This window comes from Hypanus sabinus, chromosome 13, assembly GCF_030144855.1.
Source record: "Hypanus sabinus isolate sHypSab1 chromosome 13, sHypSab1.hap1, whole genome shotgun sequence".
Lineage (NCBI taxonomy): Eukaryota > Metazoa > Chordata > Chondrichthyes > Myliobatiformes > Dasyatidae > Hypanus > Hypanus sabinus.
In genome coordinates, this window is record NC_082718.1 from 77,708,295 (window position 1) to 77,720,533 (window position 12,239).

Below are 12,239 nucleotides of genomic sequence, written 5' to 3' on the forward strand. Positions count from 1 at the left end.
GTGTTCACAAATAATTGGGTGTTGGATTTAGCAACTAGACTTTGGTAAGCCAAGTTTTGGGTCTGAAAATGGGTGCAACTTAATGAGCAGACTTGAGCTTGGAAGCTCATTTCAAAGTCAGATAGGGCCATAGAGAAGAGCGAGCATGAGAAACTATGGAATTGCTAGTGGGCATGCAGCTTCTTATGGTATTAGTTTTAAAAAATGGCTTTTGTTATTTCCCATTTTTCACTGTAAGAACTTATGGCTCAATCAGAACAAAATGCTTTTTAAAAAAAATGTTCCAAGAGTACATGATATGCAAAGAGATGGCAGTGTGAATGTAGAAATTTACCCCTGTATATGGATGGTGTCTTTCAAATGTAGAGGTAGGGAGGTGAATAACAGAATGGTTGAAGATTCAGATACAAGGTACCTTGGACATAATAAAACTTGGGAGCAGGATTAGACCATTTGGTCCAGCAAGTCTGCTCCACCATTTCATCACAGTTGATTTATTATCCCTCTTAGCCCCATTCACCTGCCTTCTCCCCATAACTTTTGATGCCCTTATTAATTAAGAGCTTACTAACCTCCATTGTAAGTGCACCCAATGACGTAGCCGCTGTGGCAATGAATTCTAGAGATTCACCATACGCCATGTCCCTTCTGTTCTGAAGGAATTTCCTTGTATTCTGAGGCTGTGCCTTCTGGTCCTAGACTGGCCCTAGACATAGGAAACATCCTCCTCACATCCACTCTGTTTAGTCCTTTCAATATTTGACAGGTTTTAATGAGATCTCCCCTCTTCTAAGCTCCAGCAAGTTCAGAGCTAGAACCATTTAACACTTCTTAGACATTAATCCTTTCATTCCCAATGGTCAAGAACACTCAGATTACTCAAGTATTCTGTGAAGTTTTGAAGAAGCATTAATTTATTTTGGTGGGGAGAAGTCATTTGTATTTTCTACTTATTAGCCTCACATTTCTATGATGTTTGTGGTGTCTTTGAAAAAAATAGCTTGGTAATAAAAAAAGCTTCCAGAGGTTAAATGTAGTGAGAAGATACCCAAGCATGAAAAAGTATGGTGAAGTGCGAAGGAGTATCTATTTTTGAGGATGGGATGGGATGACTATTGGTAAAAGAGAAGCAACAGTAGTAGATCTGAAATTTGGAGGCAGACTCAGAAGAACATTTGATACTACATATGTAGGCAAGTATTGGAAGATTCTCTGGAATAGAAAACTGAAAAAATATATATAGGAGCAGAATTAGCCATTTGGCCCATCGAGCCTGCTCCGACACTTCATCATGGTTGATCCATTTCCTTCTTGGCCCCAACCTCTTGCCTTCTCCCTATATCCTTCATGTCCTGACTAATCAGGAATCTCTCAACCTCTACTTTAAATATTATTCCCTGTTAATTTTGCTTCACAGCTGCCTGTGGCAACGAATTCCACCAGAAATTGCTTCTCATCTCTGCTCTGAATGAACTTCCTTCTATTCTGAGGCTGTATCCTCTGGTTTTAGTCTCCCCCAGCATAGGAAACATCCTCTTCACATCCACATCAGAACATTTCAACATTCAATAGGTGTCAATGAGATTTCCCCCCCCCCACCCCCATACTTATGAATTCCAGTGTATACAGGCCCAGAGCCATCAAATCCTCTAGAAAGATAGTAGAAGGAAATAGGTAGTTTTAAAGAAGGAAAGTTCATGTTGAGATACACCGACATTTAATGGAGGTAGCACATTATGTGCATAGCCCTTTTAGCTTTGTATCTAATGGTATCAAATATAAAACTGAAGAAATACATTGAATTTGTATTTAACTATTTACTTCAAAACTTTGCTTTGATTGGTGTGCTTAAGTGAACAATGGTATGAATGAAATGAATATAATTTTGCCAGGGAAAATAAAAACCTTACGATGGAGGAAAGTTTTAGAAAGCAGCAACAAATGAGTCCTCAACATGTGACTCTACCTCTATGAAGTGCCATGGCATCATATCAGTCACGAGCCCCATTCTGGTTGCAAAGTCTCATCTGAAACATTGACAAATGTTTTTCTCTTGCACAGATGCTTCATGACCCACTGATTTCTTCCAGCAATTTGATTTTGCTATTAAATCTCCTTTTGTTAGATAAGTATCTTATGGATAGGGGAATCAAGGGATATGGGGACAAGGCAGGAACCGGGTATTGATAGTAGATGATCAGCCATGATCTCAGAATGGTGGTGCAGGGCCAAATGGTCTACTTCTGCACCTATTGTCTATTGTTTTCTACCCACTGTCCTCCCTCAAATGGTGAATCAGTGCTTCTCCATTGTGAACAACATGTGGAAGAAGCATTGATTGTAGCAATGACGTAGAATGTACTCTTAGGTTCAGGCACTTCAGTATTATCAAGAATGGTTTGGTAGCATTACCCATGAATAAGCTGGCTGTGGACTGAAGAGCAGAATTCCCAGATTAGATCTATGAAGAACAAGATGGATAAACCTTGACCACTGTGGCAGATGCATCTGTCCATTAAATGTTGGTGGAGTGACCACTGTGCAGTCTCTGTGACACAAAAAACTGAGGACATCCCCCCCGTTGTCATAGGATAGACTTAGAACAGATCTGGCAACACCGAACTGGGAGTCCCTGAGCCTCTGTGAACCATTATCAGCAGCAGCAACAATGTGCCCTGCCACAATTAGTAAGAGTAAGACAATGCTGCAGGACTTTGTCACAATTGTATTCAGTTGTGTCCCCCACCCCCCCCCCACTATATATAGAGATATTTGCACAATGTTCAAGTCCATTCAGAACAGAATGGGAAATGGACATAGAATTTCTCAGCAAATGAAGTAGCACCAGGCAACGTAGAACAGAATGCAGACAGTATTCAGGCGTAGACTGTATGAGATAAAGGATTTTTTTCTGAGATACTGAGCTCAGGTGTGTAGTATACGCTTTAAGTCTCCATATTTAAGGAATATACCTTTATTGGAGTCAGTGCGTGTTGTTTTACAAGATTGATACTGGATTGAGAATTTGAATAAAGGGAAATAACACTGACCTAAGCTGATTTGGAGCTAAGAAGAATGAGAGTTGATTTCATTGTTACATAGGTGTCTATTTTAAGATTGACAGCAGATGCAGAAACTGGTTTTTTCTAGCTGGAGGGTCTGGAACTTTGAGGCAAATCTTAGGATGAAGGATAAGTCATCTAAGCCTGAGAAGCGAAAGAGAGTTTTAAATGTTTGAAGTCTTGGGTGCGACTGCATAGCCATTTGAATATATTAAGGGCTGTGATTGTTTTATTTCTGGACATTGGGTTTGGGTGGGAGAATGACAAATCATCTTGCCTCATAGTTTCAGCAAACTGGGCTTGACTTCACTCTGCTTGAGCTCGACTCTTGGCAGTGTTGTATGGAGTTTGTACCTTCTTTCTACGACTCAGGGCTCCACCCGGTTCTCATGATAAAGAGAAGCTAGTTGATGGTTAATTGACTACTTTAACCTTTCGTGACTGTGGTTTGGTAGCAGGTGAATTAGGAGTTGATGAGCTGAGCACGAGAGAAATGGGCAACAGAGAAGCAAATGATGCGTGAATTGATAACAGTCCTGTGAGAGTGGCATAGACTTGATGAGTTGAATAGCCTTCCCTTTTAACATGAGGAAAGTATGAGGCATAGGAATGCTGGTGATCTGACTGAGTAGCAGATCACCTTGAAGGGTCATTTGGTTCACTCATTATTAAAGCTATAGGATGCATGTGGGAACATAGCATTAGAATATACTTGACATGGAAACTGATTCAATCATTGTTTGCATCATTATTTGTTTCATTGAAGCTAAAATAGTTCTTAGAATGTTCAGTGTTTGTGATGAATGTTACAGTGAAAAACGATCCAGTAATAATTCAATTATCTACTGCATTATTTACTATTTGAACACTTTACAGGGACTTTGGTGATAGTTTATAACCTTAAGCTGATGGATGATGGTGAACCAGAATTGGATGTTACTTCTGATCCTACTGACATTCTAATGGCAGGACCACAACTTGAGGGCGTGTAAGTAATTAGTAAAGGGCTATGTACATGACTTATTTGAGAAAATTCACAATGAATAAAATTTATAACAATTTGGATGCTATTTGACTTAAGTAATGAAACCTTCTGTGAAATGGTTTGAAAGAACTTAAGGAGGCTAAAGGAGCCATGGAATGTCCTTGTTGAATTGACTTAAGAATTCCCGCCGCTGGCTGTAAGGAGCTTGTACATTCTCCCCATCACCGCGTGGGTTTTCCTCCAGGTGCTCTGTTTTCTTCCCACAGTCCAAAGACCTTCCAGGTGGTAGGTTAATTGGTCATTGTCAGTTGTCCCATGATTTTTCTAGGGTTAAATCGGGTTGCTGGGCGATGAAGCTCGAAGGGCGTATTCCCCTTTGACTCTAAATAAATCACTCAATCAATCAGTCCCAAGGCATTTGAGAAAAGCATTAAAAACAAGTAGCTGGAAGAGAGTAGAGCCCTCAAGGTCATTGTCAAAGATTTAAGTTTGGAGGTGAGCAAGGTACTAAATATGTACTAATTGGACTCAGCCAAGAAATATTTAAATTGCAATTGAGAAGGGAGTATGTTGAAATTCTAGAGCATATTGATATCAAAATGGATGTTGTGTTGGGTGCTTAAAGAGCATTAAGGAAGGTATGTCCCTAGAATCTATCCCAAGTTATTGAGAGAAATGAGATGGGTGAATGCTTGGGCCTAAGATCCTTGTATAGGAGGATTGGAAAATTCTTTTTTTTTGTTTAGGAAGGGAATTAGGGATAATCCAGCAAATAATAAACCAGTGAGTCTTGCATCAGTGGTAAGGTATTTATTGAGGTTCCTTAGAGAAAAGATTTATTTATACTTGAATAATCATGGACTTATTAGGAAGGACATGGTTTTGTGCATGGGAGGGCATATCTTGCAAACCTCAGATTTTTTTTGAGGATGTGATAAAGGTAATTGGTGTAATGGATGTTATCAATATTGATTTAGTTAAGCAATCAATAAACTTTGTGGTAGGCTGATTGAAAAGATTAAAGCACTGGGGTGTACACTCACTTAGTAGATGGGTTTGAAAATTGGCTTATTCATAGAAAGCAGAGGGTAGTGTTGGAAGGGCATTATCCTGACAGGAGGTTCATGACTAGTGATGTACAAATTACTTTATTGAAAATTTAGTCAATTCATTAGTACGTTTGCAGACGACATGAAAATTAGTCGAGTTATCGATAGTGTGGAAGATGGTCAGAGGATACAGCAGGATATAGATCATTTGGAAATATGGGCTTGAGAAACAGCAGATGGAGTTTAATCTGAACAAGTGTGATTTTAAGGTACATCCATACCCCCTTGAAAGAGGGAATGTTGTGAATAGAGTTGCAAAGAAGGCATATGGCATGCTTGCTATCAGGGTTGAGAATAAAAATTGGCAGGTCATTTTGCTCAAAAAAGTAATATGAGAGAAGGTTTGACATTTGAGGTAACATGGTAGCACAATGCTTTACAAAACCAGCGACTCCGGTTCAGTTCCTGCTCCTGCGTGTAAGGAATTTATACGTTCTCCCTGTTATCGCATGGGTTCCCTCCTACAGTTCAAAGACATACTGGTTGGTAGGTCATTGTAAATTGTCCTGTGATTAGGCTAGAATTAAATCGTGGATTATTGGGTGGCGTGGCTTGAAAGGCCTATTCTGTGCTGTATCTCAAGTAGATAAACAATAAAATTAGTAAATCTGTTGCCTTTTTTTGTCGTCTTGATGCTCTCCTGCCCCAGACAGCCTCTTTCTACAAAGGGACATCAGGCAATTATGTGGTTGTGATCTCTAAAGTCTACCAACTTGATGGTCGAAAGGATTAGTATGTGTGTAGTTCCTCTCCTTGGAAGCTGCGTCGGCTAGCTGAGATCAAGATTCAAATGTGGAGAAATCAGGTCACTAAAGGTCATTGTATAATTTTAGAAACTTTGACTTTAGCTAAATAATGAATATATCTATTTTACAGAAAACCAGAGCGGCGCTCTTTCAGAGCATACACAGCTGTCCTCTACATCGACCCTAGAATGAGAATTTTTATTCAGGGTCATAAGGTCCGGACAAAACGGTTATCTTGCTGCTTGTTTAAACCAAGGTACCTTTATTTTCTGAAAGACCTACTTGAATTCATGATGTTCCCAAATGCTCCACAGTAAATGAATTACAGTCCACTGAGTGTTGTGATTTGAAAGATTTGGCAGTGATGTTGTACATAATAAATTCCTACTAGCAGGAACATGGAATGAGTGGGCATTTAGCTGGTCAAGGGGTGAAGAGGTGCTGACAGTACAGTGTTATTCTGTTCTTGTATATCCACTTGAGAGAATATTAGAGATAGGAGCAGAATTAGGTCATTTGTCCCATCAAGTCTGTTTCGTCATTCTGTCGTGGTTGATCTGTTATCCCTCTCAACCTTATTCTCCTTCCTCTCCCCATAATCTTTTAAGTCTTTATTAATCAAGAACTTATCAAGACCCTATCAATCCCTACTTTAAATATACCCAATCACCTCCTCCAATGCATTCTGTGGCAATTAAATTCACAGATTCACTGCCCTTTGGCTAAAGAAATTCCTCCTCATCTCTGTTCTAAAAGGTTATCCTTGTATTCTGAAGTGAAAATTGAACTTTGACTCAGATGACTGATACAACAGCATTTAAGTGAGTCGAGGAAAGCACAAGATATGATGAATGAGGAATGGGAAATTGAGGTTAAGCTGATGGGTTGAAAATCCAATCCTGCTTGAATGACAAACAGTGATGTTTTGAAATCAAAATGCCTTTGGTTAAACTGAAATCAAAATTGCATGTGAAAATTGCAAATTGGATTTTTACTGGATCTATGTGTAGACCAGGGGTTTCCGACTTTTTTTATGCCATGGATCCCTACCATTAATTGAAGAGTCCATGGACGCTAGGTTGGTAATGCCTAGTGTAGACAGTTTTAATTAATGTGTTCTGCCCATGCTTTAACTTCTCTCTCCTTCACAGGATGTATAAGTATACATCAAATCGGTTTAAAACTCGTGCTGAACAAGAGGTAAAGAAAGCGGAGCACCTGATGAAAATAGGTATGATTAATGGGAGAAGGGTGTCTGTAAAATAAGATTCTGCAAGTACAAATATGTCATGCAGTTTGCTTGGAGGTCTGTGGGATGATTCCTTAATTTAGTTAACAGATTGCAGGGACTTGTGAGGGTAATTTTGCATGGTTGACTGGGCTGTGAGTGTCTTTGCAGTATTAAAACTTGCTGCATAGGTCAGTGTTGGATGGTTAAGTACTTATTCTGTTTTGATACGGTACTCAGTTATATAATTTCCATTGTGGGGCATTCATGTAGCAGTGTGGAAGGGCATATCTGCATATACTTGATAATGAAATTAGCTTAATGATCAATATTTACTGAATTTTTCACATCCTCTCCACTCCCTTCTCGCTTTGTGCTTTAATTATGGATAATACTTTCCATGTATTATCAGCTGCGAGAGAGTAATGCTTTTCAGCATCCTATTTATTACACCCATTTAAATCTGGACAGTACATGTTCTTAGACTGGTAGTGACCTCCAGTCTTCAAAGATTTCTTGAGTGTACATTTAGAAAATAGGACAATATTTGAAATCACTATCTCTTAATTAGTGTCAATAATTGACGACAGTATAAGGAAGGTTTACTAACATTTTTGTTTGGTTAATTTTGTAATAGTCAGAAAATTCTATAATCCCTGGCTTTGGTATGAAGTGAGAACAAACAGTAAGTTAAAGGGATATATTTAAGGAAGATATTTTAAGCTTCCATTCTGGTTCTTGTTGCCTTGGTGACTGGTAAGGCCAATGTGGAAAATGCAGGCTCCCACAGATGGAGCAGGAGGGGCCTGGCAGATCAAGTGTGTGAGTGGTTTTGTGAGCTACTGTATGAACTCATGATTCTTGTTTCCCTCTCCGTTTTGAGTGTACATGGACCAGAGATTCCCAAGAGTCAGTGGGGATGTTGTGTTTTTTCAAAGAGCCTTTGCAAATGTCCTTGAATCTTTTTGCCCAGTAACCTCTTCATGTAACAGGGCTTTGACTAGTGTCAGTTACCGGAGTCTTATTGGACATGTGAATGGAGTTACACGCCTGAGAAAACTGACAATGTATTTTGAGGAACCACAGTGTTGGTGGTATTTTGCTGCAGGATAGTTCCCTCATCATTCCACTGGACTTGGAGGACTTTGTACAGATAGCGTGTGTGTAGATTGTATGTATGTGTGATGGAGGGAGATGGATGAGGCAGGAGTAGGGTTGAGAGAGATACACATGTACATATGAGAAAAGTTATTAGTTGATTGAGAAAAGGGTCTTTGAAGATTGTGACTTTAACAGTTTGAAAATATATATTACCATGGGTTTACACCTGACAAGACACACAGTTCTGATCTCTTTCAGTCAGAAGGCTAAAGCAATTTGCCATGATAAGGGGCTAGGCCCATAGAGTAATATGTACATAGGAACAAAGGGCATTTATAATCTATGCAACTTTGATCCATTCATTTGGTATCATATGATGCTAGTGAGGAAATACCGAAGTACTTAAAATAGTAATATGCATTTTTTTTAGGGCTCCACAGCATCACAAGTGAAAAATCTTACTTTGTCAACTGATTTAACTGGAGATGAGAGTTGGCTTAGATGGTTTGTATAAAGCTAGCAATTTTCAGTTGGGAAAGAGGAAGTCTGCAATTCCATATTTAAAAGGAGATCTCTTGCATTTTGTTTTACACATTAGTGCTTAGTTTTAAAAATTCTAAATGCTGGAGCTGTCAGGCTAAGGGAACGTGTAGGTGTAATTATGTCCTGTATCCTTTTATTGTTCTCAGCTGAGGAGAAGTCACGGGAAGCAGAGAGCAAAGCACGGGCTTTGGAATTGAAGTTGGGTGGTGACTTGAGCAGAGAATCAAGGGTAAGTTCATTTGACTTGTATATTTAAGTCAAGTTAGAACATAGTCATGTTAGTAACTGTGTCTAAATATGTAGTTTCCACATTTGGATTTGTATATGTACACCATAGATTGAAATACAGTGGATTCCGGTTAATTGGGGCACATCAGGACAAGTACATTTTGACCCAATTAAGCAGCTGCCCCAATTAGCAGAAGTTTTATGGAAATTGTTAAAACGGTATAAAAAGGACTTCCGGTAAGATGGCGATTGCTTAACTGCTCCGAACTTTCGTTCCGTTACTGTTGCTATCTTTGCACTAAATGTCTCCATTTTTTTAAACCTTAGTCGGGAACTTTTTCGGTACCTCTTACTTGCCTGTGAACACATCTAACTTACAATGTCTAGCAAGAGCGCTAAATCCGGGAGAAAGGAAGCTCCGGCTCTCTCAGCCGAGATCCTGGCTGCGCTCGGTCAGCTCCGAGACAAAATTTTAAAGGAATTCAAAACCGCTTTCAAACAGTTGGAGGACAAACTTGATCGGATCAACGACAAGGTGGGCAAACATGCTCAACAGTTATCTCTCATCGATTCGACTTCTGAAGATTTAGAAAGTCGTGTTCGATACTTGGAGACTCTCTGTTCCAGCTTGGAGGAAAAGTGTAACAAACTCCTTTTCAAAGCGGTGGATCTCGAAAATCGCAGCAGACGCTGCAATCTTAGAATTCTTGGATTGCCAGAGGCCACTGAACAGGGATCAACAGTGAAGTTTTTCGCCGAGTTTCTCTGCGAGATATTCGGGAAAGATTTGCTCCTGAACCCGCCTGAGCTCGAACGGGCACACCAGGTCCATGTTCCCGCCAGAATTCTGGGCAACCGCCCGCGACCAGTAATCTTGTGCTTCCATCAATACCAGGTAAAACACCGTCTGATCGTAGAGGCACATTGCAGAGGTTCTTTTATTTTCCAGGATACAACCATTCGCTTTGTGGAAGATTTTGCACCCCAGACCTTAAAGATGCGCGCTGAGTTTAAAGGCACAATGAAAGTGCTTTTTGATTGTGGTTTTAAACCCTCGCTCCGTTCCCCTGCTGATCTACGAATCAAACTTGACACTGGGAAATAACTTGACACTGGGTTTAAGTCAGCCAAGGAAGCTGAAGCATTTGTGGCAAGTCTTCCGGCTATCCAGCCATCTTCGGAACCCGATCAGACCTCCTAAAATGGTGGATAAGTACTTCTCATAGTAAAATTACTTTTTCTGGACTCAGACTTTACTTGAATCATTCAGACATTATTCATCGAAACTCTAAGGGCTGTTGACAATCTCTCCCTGGATTTGGTCTGTGTGAAATCTATCTTTTATTGGTGTACAACTTTATCTACAGAGTTCTACAACTGACTTTAACTTGTTTTGGAGGTTTGAAGTCTTCAGTGAAGGCCTTCCTGTTTGTTGGTTCACAGTTTAATTGCCGATCTGCTTTTCCTTCTTTTTATATTTATTTATTTTATTATACTTTTTTCTTTTCTTCACCCCTTTTTTCTAATTTCTGAATTTTTTTCTCTCTTTATAAATGGTTGATAAATGCTCGTCTTGAATTTATAATTTTCCCCTTCCTCTCCTTTTTTTTAATCCCTTTTTTTTCCTTTCTCTTACTTTATTCTTCTATAATTTTTTCGCTGGCAGGTTACTTTTGGTCCTCTTCCGATTTTCTCTGTATTAAGTTTTATATTCCTGCACAGGGTGTTCTAATCTGTAGTTATGTTTTTTAGTGCATAAACTAGTTACTATTTATTATAGTATTTACACGGAACTGCTGTAATGACACAGATCTGGAAGTTGTATTTGGGTTAATTTTTTTGGTAGAGCTAGCTACTTGTTTTGGTAGCCGTCTAGTTTTGGGTTGTGTGGGTGGGGTGGGTTTTCTAGTTCCAACATCACTCACTGTATATATTATATCTCTTTATTGCTCAGGACATGTATATGTGTTGATTTTACGAATCTATGTTTACATCTCTGCTCTGCTATTGTACTGCTTGACTTTTTATATGCCTTCTGCCTTTTATGCATTAGTAATCGATAATGGCTAGTGCACTTAAATTCGTGAGCTGGAATGTAAAGGGATTGAATCACCCTGTTAAAAGGAGGAAGGTATTCTCACATATCAAACAACTCAAAGCTGACATTGCTTTCCTTCAAGAAACTCATATTCATTGTTCTGATAACTCCCGGCTTTTGTCAAAGTGGGCGGGTCAGCATTTTCATTCATCCTTTACCGCTAAAGCTAAGGGAGTCTCCATTCTTATTAACTCAAATATTCCTTTTGAACTCCATAATAAAATATCTGATATAAATGGCCATTTTATTATTGTTTCTGGCAAACTATATAACACTAAAGTTGCACTAGCAAACCTGTATGCCCCCAACTTTGATGATGTTAATTTTTTTGAACAGTTTTTTTCCTTACTACCAGACTTAAACTCATACTCTCTTATACTGGGTGGTGACTTTAGTTGTTGGTTAGATCCCAATTTGGATCGATCGTCCTCTGTTACTAGACCACCTACTAAATCTGCCTTAGCTATCCGATCGTTTCTCTCTAATTATGGTATCTCTGATATATGGCGTTTCCTCCATCCTACGGAGAGAGATTATTCTTTTTTCTCACATGTTCACCATACCTTCACTAGAATTGATTACTTCTTACTCGATAACCAACTTATTCCATTTGCCCACTCTTGTGACTATCAGAGTATACTGATCTCTGACCATGCCCCAATTACTCTCTCTCTGAATTTGCCTGGTCTCCCTCAGAGGAATAAACACTGGCGGTTTGATTCAACTTTACTATCGGATGATGATTTTTAAAAATTTATTAAGGATCAGATAACCTTTTATTTTAACACTAATACATCACCTGAAGTGCCATCCCAGATTGTCTGGGATGCCATGAAAGCATATCTGAGGGGGCAAATAATCTCTTACACAGCAAATCTCAACAGAAGAACCCGTGCAGATCGATTAGACCTCATTAACCAGATTAAAGAATTGGATCAAATATATGCCCAAACTAAGAACCCTGAATTATACAAGAAGCGTGTTGAACTCCAAACTAAATTTAACCTTCTGTCCACTCAACCTGTTGAACGCCAACTTCTCGAAAGCAAGAGTCGCTTTTATATTCATGGGGATAAGTCTGGTAAATTCCTAGCCAATCAGCTGAGGTGTTCCAAAGCCAAACAACATATTACAAAGAT

At 39.2% G+C, this 12,239-nt stretch overlaps 1 protein-coding gene across 2 annotated transcripts in view; it reads left to right on the forward strand.

Moving 5' to 3' along the window:
* morc2 (MORC family CW-type zinc finger 2) overlaps positions 1-12,239 on the forward strand; it is a 106,338-nt gene that overhangs the window by 44,360 nt on the left and 49,739 nt on the right. For both annotated transcript variants that reach the window (XM_059987960.1, XM_059987961.1), the window contains exons 8-11: positions 3,939-4,050; positions 6,033-6,158; positions 7,054-7,133; positions 8,921-9,003. In XM_059987960.1, the coding sequence (XP_059843943.1) occupies positions 3,939-4,050; positions 6,033-6,158; positions 7,054-7,133; positions 8,921-9,003 (401 nt within the window). The remainder of the gene's footprint in view (positions 1-3,938; positions 4,051-6,032; positions 6,159-7,053; positions 7,134-8,920; positions 9,004-12,239) is intronic.